The following is a 16,876-nucleotide window of genomic DNA, read 5'->3' as shown; positions in this document are numbered from 1 at the left end:
AGGTTAGGAGCAACTTTACCACTCTATTCTTTGTTTTAAAAGTAAAGTAACTCATTCCAAATAACAAGAGAGAAGTAACAGCAATCTTTAAATAACCTGCCCAAAACAGAGTCACTGATAGAGGTCTGATTTAATACTAATTAAATTAGGTTTTGAAATGACGAGCTCAAGGTAGCAGCCATAGGGGCATGGCAGCATATTTCCCCATTCTGAACAAATATAATTTTGTCTTAGCAAGAAAGAACAGAAATAAACTTTAATGAGGGGGATGGTCCCACAATTAATTGATGCTTCAGAGGGCCAGTCAGGGGAAAGTGGGAAATGGCATCGATAGATGACTATCACCTTCAGGAAACCAATTAGAAACCGGTCATGCCCACCTAGACAAATCACAGATTGATCACTCACCCCTTAAGCCAATTACGAATTAGCCTTACAGCAGCACGGTAGGATAATGATTAGCACAATTGCTTCACAGCTCCAGGGTCCCAGGTTCGATTCCCGGCTTAGGTCACTGTCTGTGCGGAGTCTGCACGTTCTCCCCGTGTCTGCGTGGGTTTCCTCCGGGTGCTCCGGTTTCCTCCCACAGTCTAAAGATGTGCAGGTTAGGTGGATTGGCCATGCTAAATTGCCCTTAGTGTTGGGTGGGGTTACTGGGTTATGGAGATAGGGTGGAGGTGTGGCCTTGGGTAGGGTGCTCTTTCCAAGAGCTAGTGCAGACTCGATGGGCCAAATGGTCTCCTTCTGCACTGTAAATTCTATGATTTTAGCCAATTTGAATTCAATAACATCATTGATCACGCTGTGGGTTGTGGCTTTGGATGAATGAATAAGCAGAAGCTTTCACTGAGCAGGCTGCACAGCAAGTGACTGTTGTACAGAGGGAAGCAGAAATTACAGAGAGAGATTGAGTGTCGACCTGCACCCCCGGCTGAACCAAAAGCAAGAGCTGTAGTAGGTTAGTCAAGTCCCACCTTGTTTTTAGTAGCTATCTACAACTTATTAAAGATTTCCTGAGTTACTTCGCCAAACTGTCTCCTGTTGCCTAAATGGTTACGGTCTCAAATTAATATGATTTGAATTTAAGTTCAAATAATACCTTGAAACCCAGCTGGAAGATGTGCCCAGTTTACAGCTAAAAGAAGAAATCTCCATGAGTCCTTACACAGCCATGTGACAGAAAGCAGTCAACAGAGTTAGTTTGGAAGCTGTGTGATAGCAGTTAGATATCTGCCAGGAACCAGAGCAAACAATTTAGGCATTCACAGTCAGAAGGTGTTAAGAAAATGTTGGGGATCACTTCGCTTAAAAGCTAATTGAAAGATCTTCATAAAAATATTATACCTCAACAAATAGCTTCTTGAATATGGAAGAGAATTAAAGTGAATTCCGGATGGCTGTAGCATACCATTGGGATGGTCTCTGAACTGCCAAGCTTCTTGTAATGTACAAGGGAATTATTGGGGTTGACAGATAAAACTTAAAATTAGGAGCAGAATTCTCCCATGTCCCTGCCGATAGTTGCAATAGTGGGCGATTGGGGGGCTGGGGGTTAGAATTTGACAGGAGTCCAAAAATCGATTTCATGCCTGCGTGAAGTTTCCATGGGATCTTCCTCTGGTGCCTGCCATGGCGGATCAGGAAACCCACTGAAAGCCAAAGTGAAACTGATTTGCATTCTGCTAATGTGATGCAGACGAAGGCCTAGCCAGATTCTTCACCCCATGCCAGATTCTCTATGACGCCAGCAGGTAAACGTGTTAGTCCAGAACACATTTGGAACAATGTAGCATGCAGAGGTCGAGAAATGTCTGGGGCTGCCTTCAGAATATGGGATGCAGGTCATCAGCAATCCTGAACTCTATAACACCACAACAGTGGGTGGGGGAGCATCTACAGATGGAAGATATGGAGTGATTTCCAGCCAATCTCCGCAGCGGGAAACACTCCACATCCCCGCTAGGGAACTTAGTCCCAGATGGGAGAATTCCACCCTGAATTCAGATCATAAGTTGTTGTAAACTATTGTGTAAATTTAGTAATCCTTGCATTCTTCAAGTTTTTTTAATATACAATTGTCATGGGAGTGTACCTTTAAGAAATGTGTTGTCTTATCACATGGCTTCAGTAATGTCATTGTGTAGGTGGAGCTGGGCTGAGGCTCTGAGTTTTACTTTTGTTTTTGGTTGGGCTTGTTTTGGTGGCTCCAGTCTTTTGCTTTAGTTTTCACATTTGGCTGCTATATTCAGCCAGACAAGTATCTTGGAGTGTCTCTCGACCTAGAGTTTAAAAGCTGTTTCCAGACTGCTTGATAGCTTGAAAATAAATAATTGCTTTCTGGAAGGAATTCAAACCTGCTGTTTTGAAAAGGAAACAAGGCTATCCATACCAGGTATTGAGTGCTGTGTGCTGGGCCACACCTTTGAAAAGTGGGTTTCTGGCTTATGGGATCTTGTTATTAAATTGGAACAGCTTAAGGGGGGGATTTATTAAGGGATATACATAGAGTACTGTAGCTGTGTGGGGTATTTATGTTGGTAGTTGATAAAAATGCTTACTGTGTGTGTTTAGAAAAATGTTAACTAAATTCGGAGAATAAACTTTGTTTTTCATTAAGAGTGCTTAAGGTCTTTGTTGAATAACAGCTGAAAGGCAGGCCCTTGTGCTCAGCGTAACCAAAATAAATAAACAGCTGTAGGTCAGGTGAACTCCATGATATACTTTGGAGTTTTCTAAACCCTGGCCCATAATAAAGTGGGGGTTCGTGGGATAAGAGTCTATCTTTCATGATTGGGTTGGCTTAGTGAACTTAAAGACAGTGAGGGGTGAGCATATTTGTGTTTGCTTTTCAGGTGGTGTATTCCAGTTTAAGTAGGGAGTGTGTTGTGGACAATGGCTCTTTCAGAGGTTCAGAAGCTTTTGGGGGTGGAGAAGGTCACACGCAGTACCTGACAAACACAGACTAAAAAAAGGCTTATAGATTTGGCAAAAACTTTGTAGTTAACATTGCCTGATAAAATACGAAAAGAGGTAATTGAGGCGGTAGCTGAGCATTTAAAATTGCCTGAGACACAGTCAGAATCATTGGAAATGGCAAGAATTCAATTACAGATCAAGCAGCTTGAACATGAAAAAGAATTAATGCAGCTTGAATACGAAATGAGAGAAAAAGAAAGAGAAATGGAGGTACAGATCAGGGAAAAAGAAAAAGAGGGAGAGTAAAAAGAAAAGGAGAGAGAAGAAAGGGAAAAAGAGAGAGACTTTGAACTTCAGAAAATTGCATGAAACGTGACAGTCAGTTAAAATTGGCGGAAGTAAAGAGAAACGTACAGTTTGAGGATAGTGAGGAAGAGCGTCATAGTTGAAGGCTTGGTGGGGACCTATTAAATATGTCCAAGAATTGCCAAGGTTTGATGAGAAGGAGGTAGAAGCCTTTTGTCATTTCATTTAAGAAGGTAGCTAAACAAATTAAATGGCCACACGACATGTGGGTATTATTGATACAAACAAAGTTGGTAGGTAGAGCTAGTGAAGTATTTGCATCACTATCAGTGGAGGTATCTGGTACGTATGAGGAGGCAAAAAAGTCCATCTTAGGTGCATATGAACTAGTGCCTGAAGCCTACAGACAAAAGTTTAGAAATTTAAGGAAAGAACCTGGTCAAACATACATGGAGTTTGAAAGGATCAGAGTAATGTTGATAGGTGGATAAGGGCTTTGAAAATAGACCAAATGTATGAAGCTCTTAGAGAAATTATACTTTTGGAGGAGTTTACAAATTCAATTTCTGATGTAGTGAGAACTCATGTGGAACAGCAGAGGTTAAAACTGCGAGATTAGAAGCAGAAATGACAAATAATTATGAATTAATTCATAAATCAAAGTTTGGTTTCTGATATCAGTTACAGCCTGTGAGGGATAAAAACTGGGGGAAAGAAAAATACTCAAGTGGTAAAGGTAAAGGGGATCTGATGGGAGATAATAAGGAGAGTGTACCTCAGATAAAAAAATAAATCCAGGAGGGTGGAAGAGAAATGAAAAGTTTCAGGTGAACCCCATGATATACTTTGGAGATTTCTAACCCCTGACCCATAACACAATAAAGTATGTTTTTGTTTAAAAAGGTGAAATTTTGCGGCATAGTTTTGTCTGTTAATCACGGGGTGTTTGAATTTCTTCTTTAAATGTTAACGGGCCCTAACACCATGATAGCAAAATATTGCAAAAATGGAATGAAATCCAAAAGTAAATTATTGCCAAACAGAAGTAATCATTGTCCTTTCATGCAGTAGATTGTAACAAAGACTGAAAGTGTTGGAAATGTATGTGTCAGTCTGTATCCGGAAAGAGGAAGGACAGAGTACAATGCTTCAGGTGTGTACTCTTCATCAGAACCTATATGAAATCTTCCTATTTCTTCCTGATTACCAGTCTTCTAGAGGTTATTATTGACAGCTACAGTGCCGAAGCCAATATACTACTCACCCTGTGATTGCAGGGACAGAGCCATCTGGTTTGCAATCATCCAGAGTCAGTTCAATAGGAGACTCCTCATCTTGAATAATCATGCTACCACAGCAACCTGATTAAAAAGAGAAATACATCACATCTCCTTCTGACAGCAGTTTTGAACTGACTGACAACATGCTTAATATCTGTTGTTTAAAATTTGAGGTTGCAGGACACATCAGCAACAATTATAGTTAATTGCGATATGTGCTACATCAGTATTTAATAAATTAAGATATAATATAAAATGAAACTTCCAACAAAACTACTTGCTAGTGGTTAGCATTGCTGCCTCACAACACTGGGGACCCAGGTTAAAATCTGACCTTGGGTGACTGTGCGCAATTTGCACATTCTCCCAGTGTCTGTGTGGGTTTCCTCCCACAATCCAAAGATGTGCAAGTTAGGAGGATTGGCCACGCTAAATTCCCCTTAGTTTCCAAAGGTTAGGCGGGGTTCTGGGGTTACGGGGCTAGGGAGGGGGAGTGGTCCTAGGTAGAGTATTCTTTCGGGGGTTGGTGCAAACCCGATGGGCCAAATGGCCTTCTTCTGCACTGTAGGGATTCTATGATTCTTTGTAATGTTATCCCCAGGCGGGTATGTCAGAATCCAAGGTTAATTCTGCCCATTTTTATTTCCCCCCAGAAAAGAAAACTCACCTAGCTTCTTCCAAAAGCTCTCTCTGTAGTACATCATGCATTTGATTACACATCCCATGGGAATACGCTGGATGAGTTGGTTTCGCAGAATTGGCAAGGGTGGTTCATAATGAATCTTTGTGCTGAGTGCTGGTGGAATGGCGCTGATAACATAGTTACCCTAAACGACAACGAAAAAGTGTAACTTTCTTCTCACCTTTTTTTATTAACTCCCCTCATCCCCTCCACCCTGCCCTCAAAGATCTTACGCAGTCGAATAAACAAGGATTTCAACTAATAGACAACTTTGTGCAGATTCAACATCAGAGATTCCTCTCCTTCGTGGGGTTGAATTTTGGGATAAGAGCAGAAGAGGAGCTGGAAATTTACCAATTTTGCACTTTATTGACCAAGAAGTGATAAATTCTGGAGGTGTTCAGAGTTGGGGGAGGGGTAGGTATGGCATTGGCCGACAGATGATTCTTCAGCCTTTCCTTTCGGCATTTTATTTTCGATCTGGAAGTGTGCAAAAGCACTCTCAGGAGTCAAGTCAGGTATAATGTCTGAAAGGCAAGATATTGATAAAATTCTGAATTGAACGTAGGTTCCGCCATGACAAAAATTGCATTGGCTCCTGGAAACTGTTGCCAGAAATTTGCCAGAATTCTAAAATTAGTGATATGGAGTTGAACTCATCAAATTCCACTTGTGGAATAACATAACAAGTTCAGTTTAGGGCATTCACATGGCCCCTTGAGTGTGTTGCATTTCCTTCTATTTTAGAAAATAGAAAAAGAGTCCAAAATTCCACCTTATTTTCAGAACATCGAGTGTAAAATCATAGCAAGTACGTTTCCTGAGAGGCACAGTTTTCCATTAGTTTTCTATTCCAAAATCAATTGACCCAAATTTCCACATGCCTTTTAGCATTTTCCAGCATACTCCACAAAGTTTCAGTTGCAGAATTAATGTACATTAAAATTAGAGCGTAAAATTAGGACGAGTGGTACTACAGCTCTGAATTTTGAAGTTTTATACTCATGAAACATTCAGGATATGTTCGAGTGAGAAATACAAGGTGCAACTATAGCCAGGATTAGCCTGAAATTTTGAGTAGCAATTAGAAAAGTTGGGGGCATTATTTCATTTGTGATTCTGTCTACTTGTTCCTATGTTCGACTTGTTCCTATCTTCATGTGGAGTTTGAAAGCAATTTTGACTCCCACCCACAGTAAAGGTTTCTCAAGGATAGATGCGACCTTATCCATTGGTATCCTATTGTATACTATTATCAACAAGAAGAGGGAAAGGAGAGGGCGAGGAAGGAAAGCATTGAAGGAGAATGCAGCCTACGAGCTATTACCCTCACACAGGACATGCAAGCAGCACAAGATGAAGTATTTTGAAAGCGTCTCGTCAAATAGGCAGTGAGGGATCCCTATCAGCTGACACATTAACATGCTTCAGCCACAGGCTCTGCCCATAATGATCTGAGTGGCTATGAAGGTGATAACTGCATTCAATCTGAATGGTCATTTCCAGCAGCCATCTCTGTAATATCAGAGTACATTTTGAGCATGCATCAGGTAAAAGGATAACGCAGCTTTTCGGAAAGCTGGGGAATTTATTCAATTCGGAATCAATGTAACGCTACAGGAAGCTAAATTCCTTTTTATATACAGGGCTGGGATTCTCTCAGCTCGGGGACGGGCCACACCGCCCTGACGCCGGCTGAGCGGAGAATCAGCACCATTGGCGCCGGCATGGTTGGCGTAGCGCCAGTCAGGGGTCGCTATACGCGGCCGGCCTGCCGATTCTCGGCCCGGGATGGGGCAAGCGGCCTTCGTGAAATCGCCGAGTCCCACCGCCGCCGTCCACACCTGCTTTCAGCCGGCAGGAACTCGGCATGGAAGGGTCGGGGGGCAGCCTGTGGGAGGGGGGCGGGGGGGTCCGACCCCGGAGGGGGCCTCCGATGTGGCCTGGCCCGCGATCGGGGCCCACCGATCGGCGGGCCGGCCTCTGTGGCTGGGGGCCTCCTTTCTTACGCGCCGGCCCCTGTCGTCCTGCACCATGTTGCGTCGGGGCCGGCGCGCTGAAGGAAGGCACTGCACATGCGCGCGTTGGTGCCGGTGCCACTGTGCATGCATGGATCCCGCGGCGCCCAGTCCGCACCGGGATCAGCAACTGGAGTGGTGTGAACCACTCCAGTGCTGTGCTGGCCCCTTTTGCGGGCCAGAATTAGTCGCGGGTCGGCCCATTCACGCCGTCGTAAAACACGATGGCGTTTACGATGGCGTGGACACTCTTCCGCGGGATTAGAGAATCGCGCCCAGGGTTTCTGGTCTTCCTGAAATTCAATGTAAAACAGATGGTATTCATGCTGATTTGTGAGCCCCTGTACATTTTGTCTCCTCCGATTCCTCAACAGAATGGGCTCTCTGTAATGTACAGGTTGTGTGTAAAACATTTGAGAATTCTAAATGTCATTCAGATTTCTGGAGGTTGTCAAGATATATTAATCCTTTTGGATTTAACGGTCCCTTAGTATTTCAAGGAAGAAAATCATGGGCGCGATTCTCCAACCCTCCACCGGGTTGGAGAATCGCCGGGGGCTGGCGTGAATCCACCCCCCCCCCGAGATACGGCGGGGGCGGGAATCGTGGCGGTCGGCGGGCCCACCCCCGGCGATTCTCCAGTCCCCGATGGGCCGAAGTCTCACCGCTGTCAACCCACGCCAGCCGGCGTGGATTGAACCACCTTTCGAACGGCAGGACAAGGCGGACCGGGCAGGCTCCGGGGTCCTGGGGGGGCCCGGGGCGATCTGGCCCCGGGGGGTGCCCCCACAGTGGCCTGGCCCACGATCGAGGCCCACCGATCTGCGGGCGGGCCTGTGCCGTGGGGGCACTCTTTTCCTTCCGCCTTCGCCATGGTCTTCACTATGGCGGAGACGGAAGAGACGCCCTCCACTGCGCATGCGCGGGGATGCCGTGAGCGGCCGCTGACGCGCTCGCGCATGCGTCACACGGCAAAGTCATTTCCGCGCCAGCTGGCGGGGCGCCAAAGGCCTTTCCCGCCAGCCGGCGGGGCGGAATTCACTCCGGCGCGGGCCTCGCCCCTCAAGGTGAGGGCTCGGCCCCTCAAGATGTGGATAATTCCGCACCTTTGGGGCGGCGCAATGCCGGACTGATTCGCGCCGTTTTTGGCGCCGGTCGGCGGATATCGTGCCGATTGCGGAGAATCCTGCCCCATGTGAGGGAATAACCTGAGGGTGACAAGGTATGTTGCCTGATCCCATGGCAAATAACTCCAATAAAAATTGCAATAAACAGCAGCAGAAAAGCACACTTGAGGCACATACCTACACCATGGTGGTTATTCGGAAGACCATTATTAAATCATTAAATTATGGGCCTTAGGGATGGTTTTAATGTTGATGCAGGTTGAGAATGGAGCCACAATATGATACAACTTGTGTAGCCCACACAGCTGTAGTCCTGCGTGCCATGCACAATTCTGTTGCATCTGGACTATTGCATTGAAAGCAACCATACATAAAGGGAAGCATAATGAGGCCGCCATTGTCACTGCTGCAATGGGGCTTTAGAGGACAACTGGCTAGTGAAATCTTCTCTTCTGTTTAACATGGTTTACCGCAATTACTTCTCCATCACCTTCAAATAATCTAGTATCCACCCTAGGACATATCAGGCCTCTTTTTTTTACAACATGAACATGTCAATGATGCACCTTTGCAAGTTGGCTCCACAAATGACCCTCTTCTCCGAGAATTTAGCAGAGATTTCGTGGCATCGGGAAAGGCTAATGTGGCTTTCACTCTCCTGCATTTACGCTGACAGACAATCCCCAAGAATTTCTGAGCCCCTATACGCTACCCCAATTTTCTGGTGTGCTTTAAGGAAATTACATTACCAGTTGTTGCTGTCCATTTTCCTCACCTCAAATGTCACATGATCCAATGTCTCCACGATGACAGGACTTTTTGTTTGATCAATCCGGATTACAGGTTTTTTCAGTTTCACGCAGTCTCCAAGATCGTTCATCAATCGTTCGCTGATCTGACCAGAACCACCCACAAATTTTCGCTCCTGCAAATGTAAAACTATGGATCACTAAAATAGTCAATAACCATGGCTCTATAAATCAGATACTTCAGACATCAAAAAGCATAGATCAAGGCAGGGGAGTCCTCAGCACTCAACAGCCAATGCAGCATAGCACTGAAGTGTAGTTAATGATGTAATGTAGTAAACATGACAGTTAATTTGCACAAAGCAACGTACCACAAGCAGTGAAGTGATAACAACCAGAGAGTCTGTATTAGGGACAACGGAGAGAGGTAAATATTGGAGAACTCCCCTGCACTTTGAAGTAGTGCAGTGCAATATTTCATATCCTCTTGAGAAATCAGGTGGGGCCTCAGTTTAATGCCCCATTTGCAAGACAGTATTTCCGATAATGCAGCACTGCCTCAGTGTTGTACTGGAATGTTAACTTCCTGACTGAGGTAGTGAGACAATTACACTGGGTGTTGGCTGAAGATCAGGACCATTTTAGTTCACTAGTATATATCAGTAAAAAGAGAATTATTAAATGTGAGCAAAATCCACCCAGGGGACAAGTCTGGAGGCGAATGGAACTGCTGCCCGTTTCCCTTTCAAAACCTTGGGGTTAGGCTAAGCTTCATATTTTGTGTGCAATGTTCTGGTCCAAGTTATACTGTTTCAGGAGTGGAGATGGGAGTTGAGGCGAGTGTGTGGAACTGGCACTGGATAAGTTGGACAAGGTAAAAACCATTTATTCCATTTGGTTTGGTTTATTGTCACGTGTACCGAGGTACAGTGAAAACTATTGTTCTGTGTGCAGCTCAAACAGATCATTCCGTACAGGAAAAAAAATACATAATGGGGCAAACATAAAATACACAATGTAAATACATAGACACAGGCATCGGGTGAAGCATACAGGATTCTCTACTGATTCACTATTCTTTCCTTCAGGTTCCCACCTCACATTTAATAATTCTCTTTTTACTGATATATTTGTGGAGTATTTTACTGTTTTTAATTTATATTTTTGAGATAGTTTTCTAATGCTCACTCTTTGGTTTCCTTATCAATCTCTTAATGTTTTCCTTTATTTTCCAATATTTTCATCCTTTTTTTTGTACCTGTGAGCTGTATAGGCTCTGTTCTTCAACTTTTGCCAGTTTGCAAATTTCCTTCTCTTCCACAATTAGGGTCCAAGTAGTGCAACCTCACTGAAACAACAAACTTCTATTTTTAATCTTTGATCTCTAACCTTTCAACTCTGTCTGAACCTCTTTTCTTTCCATAAACCCAAGTCTGCCTGGACAATATTTATCCTCTTTAACCAAAATTGCCATTTCTCCTCTCTTCTCGCCTATCAGGTCCCTTCTAAAAGCATTAGAACACATTATATTATTTTCTTGTGCAATGCAGAGTCTAAACCAATGAACAGGCCCAGGTAAATTTCTACACTTCTGCACATCCACTGTCCTAGCGTGCCGGACCAACTTGGTATCAAGTGTCAGCTGTGGTTAAGCTGGTAGCACACTTGTTTCTGAGTCAGAGATTCTGGGTTCTAGTCCATGTCAGGATTTGAGCAGAAAAATCTATGCTAACAATCTTGTGCAATATTGAAGGGAGCTTTTCACTATTGGAAAAGCTATCTTTTGGATGGGATCTGAAAGTCAATTGGACAGCAAAGATCCGATAAAGCCATTCTGAGAAAGAGCAGGTAAGTTATTCCTTGGTGTCCAGGCAACTATTTACTCCTCAACATCACAAAAAACAGGTTAACAGGTCATTGGCGTTTGAGGGAGCTACTGTGCACAAGTTTGTTGCTGCCTTTCCACACTGCAACAGTGACTACGGATACAATTTAATGTCCACGATGCGCTTAAACAAGAGAGTGACAAAGCCATTAAATCGCAGGAGAGGCCAAAATCGAGAACTGCACCGGGCAACAATCTCTTTGCAATCTAACCGGCCCGCCCCTATTGGCAAAATCAGGATCCCGCTGTAGCGTGAACCAATAATAACCACTTAAGCCCAATTCCCAGCCAAGGAGCAACCCCATCTAACGGCCTCCCATGATCTAACAGTTTCCCCAGCAAGTGGTCACGCAGGCATCGGTTAGTACTCCTTTTAAAAATTTGAAGCTGGTGGAAGGGCTGCTGCTGGGACCTCAGCAGCTGCGGTTCTGCCATGCTAACCCCTGGACTATGTGGTCCCATTCCGGGGGCAGCCCCAGTTCCAGCCGCCTTCCCCGCCGACCACCTACAACTCCCACTAACCGTAGAGAACTCTGGCCGCGTGGCTGATTGCTATTGCTAGTTAGGAATTGGCAATTGTAGTTAAGCGAGCACTTCACAGCTCCTACGTCTATCCCCGTGGGTGGGCGTGCCATGTAGCATGTGTGAGTTATTACCTAGCATCCCAATCAGACCATGGACACTGTATTTGAACACTTCCGGAGGCACCACGGACGCAGCGGCCAAGAAATGGGGTAATGGAGGGTCCCGGGGTGGAAATTAGTGCTGGTTGTCAGTCTCACATCCTATCCAATTCCTTACAGATATTACACAGAGTGGACGGTACCTTGAACCCCGCAGAAGCTGCCCTCATGGTGCTGCTGTTAGGCCAGGTGACCAGAAGGCGGAGAAGGCAGCGGCAGCAGCAGCGACAGAGACTCAAGCTGGCAGCCCGTATGCAGGGCTGTCCCCCACACCCTAAGGACCCGATCGCCCATCAGGCCAGGAGGGACCCAAAGGGGATGGCTGGTGAAGGCTCAAGGTGTAAAAGTGTTAGAATCATAGAATCATATATTTTACAGTGCAGAAGGAGGCCATTCAGCCCATCGAGTCTGCACCGGCTCTTGGAAAGAGCACCCTACCCAAGGTCAACACCTCCACCCTATCCCCATAACCCAGTAACCCCACCCAACACTAAGGGCAATTTATCATGGCCAATCCACCTAATCTGCACATCTTTGGACTGTGGGTGGAAACCGGAGCACCCGGAGGAAACCCACGCACACACGGGGAGGATGTGCAGACTCCGCACAGACAGTGACCCAAGCCGGGAATCGAACCCGGGACCCTGGAGCTGTGAAGCAATTGTGCTAACCACCATGCTACCGTGCTGACCCAAAAAGACCGTGTTGGTCTTTTGAACAGATGACGGACAGCGTGTGCTGCAGGAGGCTCCGTCTCAACAAGGGGTGGTGCGGCACCTATGCCATGTCCTTGCGGACTTGGCACCATGTGGAGGAGGAGGATATCTGCTGCCGGTGGCCATCGAGGTCACCATAGCCCTGAACCTCTACGCCTCAGGATCATTCCAGAGTTCGAGCGGATTCTTGCACGGCATCTCACAAGCTACAACCCACAAGTGCATCTCTGAAGTCACGAATGCTCTGTTTGCCCGGGCTGCAGGATTCCCTGCCATCAGAGAATGCCCCAGGCCCAGGGGCTAATAGATGGCACACATGTCACCGGGCCATCTGTGAGTGCCCTACATCAACAGGAAGGGTTTCCCCTCCCTGAACATCCAGCTCGTATGTGGCTACCACATGAAGAACATGCACATGTGTGCATGCTTCCCAGAGAGTGTGCATGACAGCTACATCCTGGGGCAGCCGGAAATCGCTGGCCTTTTCGAGACCATCCCGGGATGGTAAAGGCATTCAGGACTTCCATGTCTGGGGAGCTGATGCTTGACGCACATATCAGAAGAAAGTTCCGCAAGTGTCATATTGATCGAGGTCAACATTTTTGAAATGCTATACACGTGTCCCCAATCCCCCGATGGTGCCGCCCTACCCTCCCAACCCCTCCACCTCCCAACAATGCACCCTTCCCCCCCTCCCCCCACTGTGTACTCTCAGTACAGAAATTGAACATACGTTTTTAAAGCACAATGCTTCAAAGGGACAATGGTCCACTGATGATTTAAGAAAGGTTTGGGAAAAAAACGACCAGTATGACATTGGAAAGCACAAAGCTTAAAATGGGCATAGCAGGCCTTTGTAATCAAAATTGGGAATAAAAAAATACAAAACACCAGTGGAACTCTTGTCCTGGGGAGAACGTCTTTTCAATGGCTCCCCGTACACCAAACACCCATCCCTAGCACAGCAGACTCGACTACAGAAGCCTCGCCTCTACCAGCCTGTGAGGTAGCAGGGTCACCCCCAATGTAAGACACACTATCTCGAAAGGAGGAAAACCAGTTACAGCCACAAGCAGTCAGGTGGCAGTCTCACCACAGTTAAAAAAGAAAAAAAACTCTGAAGGGAACCTTAAATTCCGAATTGGTAACTGAACCGGAGACTTCAGAATCTTTGGAATTATCGGAGTCCGATGATGATTCTGAAGCAGAATTCATGAGGGTAATGCTTGTGTCCTTGTCTATGCTTTTATTTAAGAGAACAAAGTTTGATACTCTGGCCACCACCCAAGGCACCCAAACCGTACGTGGAGAGATAAGCAACAACTTTGAGATCTTTTGATAAGATCACAACAGATTCAAGAATGTGTGGTATCACATTGGGGGCACTATGTGCATGTGCAGATGAATTACTTGTGAAGTTACTAATAGGCAGGCTTGCCATTCTGCATTGAAGAGCAGTCCCCTTGCATGCACACTTCTTGACAAACAGCATGGCTAGAAATGGTCAATGGGGGCAACAGAGTGAAACAATATCATTAAGTGATCAAGGTACTGACACATATTCCATAGAGAAACTGACTTTAAAATAATTGGGATAGAATCAAATGCACTGTTACCTGTCAAAATTAGCACAATTGAAGTGACAAGGTAAATTATTTGGAGAAGAACAAGTAAGGGTCTGGTAGCAAGTAAACCCTGGTGAGGAATATCCACAAGATGGATACAGGCAGTTTGGAAAGCTGGAGAATATTTTAAGTTCCTGCATGATGTTATTTTGAATGATATTTGAGTGAGATGATTTGTAAGAGGGGAGAGTCAAAGAGGAGGGGTATCAATCCAATTATTCAGAGATCACATTCAAGTTACAATAGATTATGGAATAAACTGGAATCGAAAACAAAAATAAAGAAGTGAATTTTCTCCTTGCACGGACCACCCCACTCAAGGGCTAGGGAAAGAAAGTGACCAAGAATAATAATGAGATAAGGGGTGGAAGAGTACGATCTCACCCTGTGAATATTGGAACTGTATTAAACATTACACACAAGTTGAAATTACATTTATTTTAGTTTAGTTAACACATAATCTATGTATGGCAACTCAATATGATTTTATAGTCAATTTCTGATCAAAAGCTCATTCCGTGACCCGGTCTTAGCATCACACTCAAAATTGACAAGGGAGAAAGAACATACGGCCTTAAGACAGTGATGTGAGACGTCAAGGTTGAACTATTGCTGATACAAACTATCAATTCAAAGCTGTACAGTGGCCTTACAAAATTGAATGCTCTTGTTATATTCTCACCAAGAAAGGTGGGACACGTGTCCTGATTGGATCAAAATGTTGTCCTTATATTCCAGATAGTTCCAAAGAAATCACTAATTTGGCAAAACACATCAAAAGGAAGTGGAAAAATTAAAACAATCAGAGTCTACCATTCTTTGGAGCTGGACTACGGAGTGGTTGGGATCCTTTGGAGTTTCAGTGGTGCAAGGGCTGGTTATGTTGTTTGTAGTTATTTTTGCTATCTATCTTGTATTTCTGACAACCAAGTGTATCTGTAAAAGAATGTCAAGAAACCCTGAAATAGCAAACCCTTTACAGGGTATGGGAGGCTCTTTTATTGATCCCTTATTATTCAAATTATTTATTAATCTATTAATTGATTTATTTTATTAAGTTTAAAATAATAAAAGGAGGGAGATGTTGAGTTCAACAATTATAGAGGGGGTCCTTTTAAGAGAATTAGTCAAAATATACTGGAAAATAAAATAATTATTGAAAATTATTGAATTTGTAGAAATATGATCAAGTTATAAAAATTGGGTAAACTTTTGAATCCTGACCATGACTGTCTAGAGATACTGACATACGTTGCAAAAGATATGCTGTAGAGAAGCGATATGAGGGTACATTCAACAAATTTGCACCAATCTCGTAACTGAAACTAGACGTGATGTAGGGAGTTTGACCATGGGACAGGAGCCAAGAGAAGGATAATTAATTTGGAGTCATTGATTAATATCTAATTAACCAATCACCTGTTAAGTGACTGAGACTTTCCTGAATGAATCAAGGCGGTCTCAACTGAGAATTAGAACCAATGAAAGTAAATAAGGGGCTAAACCATAGATACGTATTCCCTTATTAATGTGATCTGTGTGACTGATTAGGAGAAGAATTATAGCCTTCCGAGATTCTTGATGCATTCGTGAAAATTACTTTTAAAAAAGCCTTTTGTTGAAATGACTTTAATTTTGTAAATCTGGAGTCACTTTTATCTTGAAGCCTTTTGCTTTCACTCTTCAGTATCTCAAAGACTTTTCAATGTACTCTCAAAAGTTTGTTGATTTAATTTTGTGCAAATGTACCAAGTGAATAATTGAAAATAAGAGTGCTTGGACACCTCAAACCGGACTGAGTACCTTATCCTGAGTAAGAGATAAGAGGATCCTTCAGGGAGAGAAGGAATACAAGATACTACCGATTGATAGCCATTAAGAAAGCTTTGTAATCAGTAGATCATTTGGACATTATAAAGAGAAATACAAATCTTTTTCATCAATCCTTGCAAATACAGACAGATGCAGCTTTGAAAAACTGTTGGTACAGAATCAATTGCCATTCTGTTAACAGACTGCTGAGACACAAATGCAAACTAGCACCGTTTTCTTAAAGGAGCATGCCTATTGAAACTAGACTCTGTTATTTTTCAGTTTGCTTCAGAAAGGCACTTTAATGTATTTTTAAGAAAATGTTCCATTGGACATTCTCAATTAAGTTATGCACCATAATATAAAAATATCTAATGAGAATTCAGAGGCAATCATCCACAATTGATGCATTTAACAATTACAAGAAGAAAGTCACTGAATCCATGCAAGTCACCTTTCCCAACTCTACACAGACAATACAAATGTAAAAAATGTCAAATTTCTCCATTGTTATTTATTATAAATCTTATCACAGGATGTACTGGAACAAGTAAATCAGGATCAGAACACTTGGGAGATGCTTGCTCACCTGTCCGCCATTGGTTGTTGAAAATATCCGTGATGTTCCACCACATTGCCGGACATACCAGAGGAACCAGAGAGCTGAGATTTCATGTGGTTCAGAGGTGACATTTACATTTATAAAGATCGTAGCAAAATCCTTGATAGTCCTACAGGTTGAAAATTAAAATGTCTAGAAAAACTCTTCAAATGTTCACTGTAGCTGACCTGTGGTGCAATTATTCAATTATGCAGATTAAGTAAACTAAATTAATATTCAAAAGATACCAACAAAATCTGAAATGCAACGACAGCAAAGCCTGTAAATGAATGTGATAAGTTCAACATTCAGTGGTAAACTACAATATTCCATGGAATCAAAATTCTGATTGACAAAGTCCATATACAGATCATGGGTGGAATTTTCCGGATGTTCACGACAGCGGGATATTCCGGTCCCACCGATGGCACACGGGGTTTTCTGGTGACGAAGGGTGCAGTCAAGGGGAAATCCTG

The 16,876-nt window shown here is 43.9% G+C and overlaps 1 protein-coding gene across 1 annotated transcript in view; it reads right to left on the bottom strand.

Moving 5' to 3' along the window:
- The window catches only part of mao (monoamine oxidase), a 354,990-nt gene that overhangs the window by 86,288 nt on the left and 251,826 nt on the right, over positions 1-16,876 (bottom strand). Inside the window, exons 6-9 of the mRNA XM_072513844.1 lie at positions 16,389-16,530; positions 9,105-9,254; positions 5,170-5,329; positions 4,487-4,583 (exon numbers count right to left, since the gene is read on the bottom strand). Of these exons, the coding sequence (XP_072369945.1) occupies positions 4,487-4,583; positions 5,170-5,329; positions 9,105-9,254; positions 16,389-16,530 (549 nt within the window). The remainder of the gene's footprint in view (positions 1-4,486; positions 4,584-5,169; positions 5,330-9,104; positions 9,255-16,388; positions 16,531-16,876) is intronic.

Source organism: Scyliorhinus torazame, chromosome 8 (assembly GCF_047496885.1).
Source record: "Scyliorhinus torazame isolate Kashiwa2021f chromosome 8, sScyTor2.1, whole genome shotgun sequence".
NCBI classification, from domain to species: Eukaryota; Metazoa; Chordata; class Chondrichthyes; order Carcharhiniformes; family Scyliorhinidae; genus Scyliorhinus; species Scyliorhinus torazame.
This window is presented reverse-complemented; position numbering and strand designations above follow the sequence as displayed.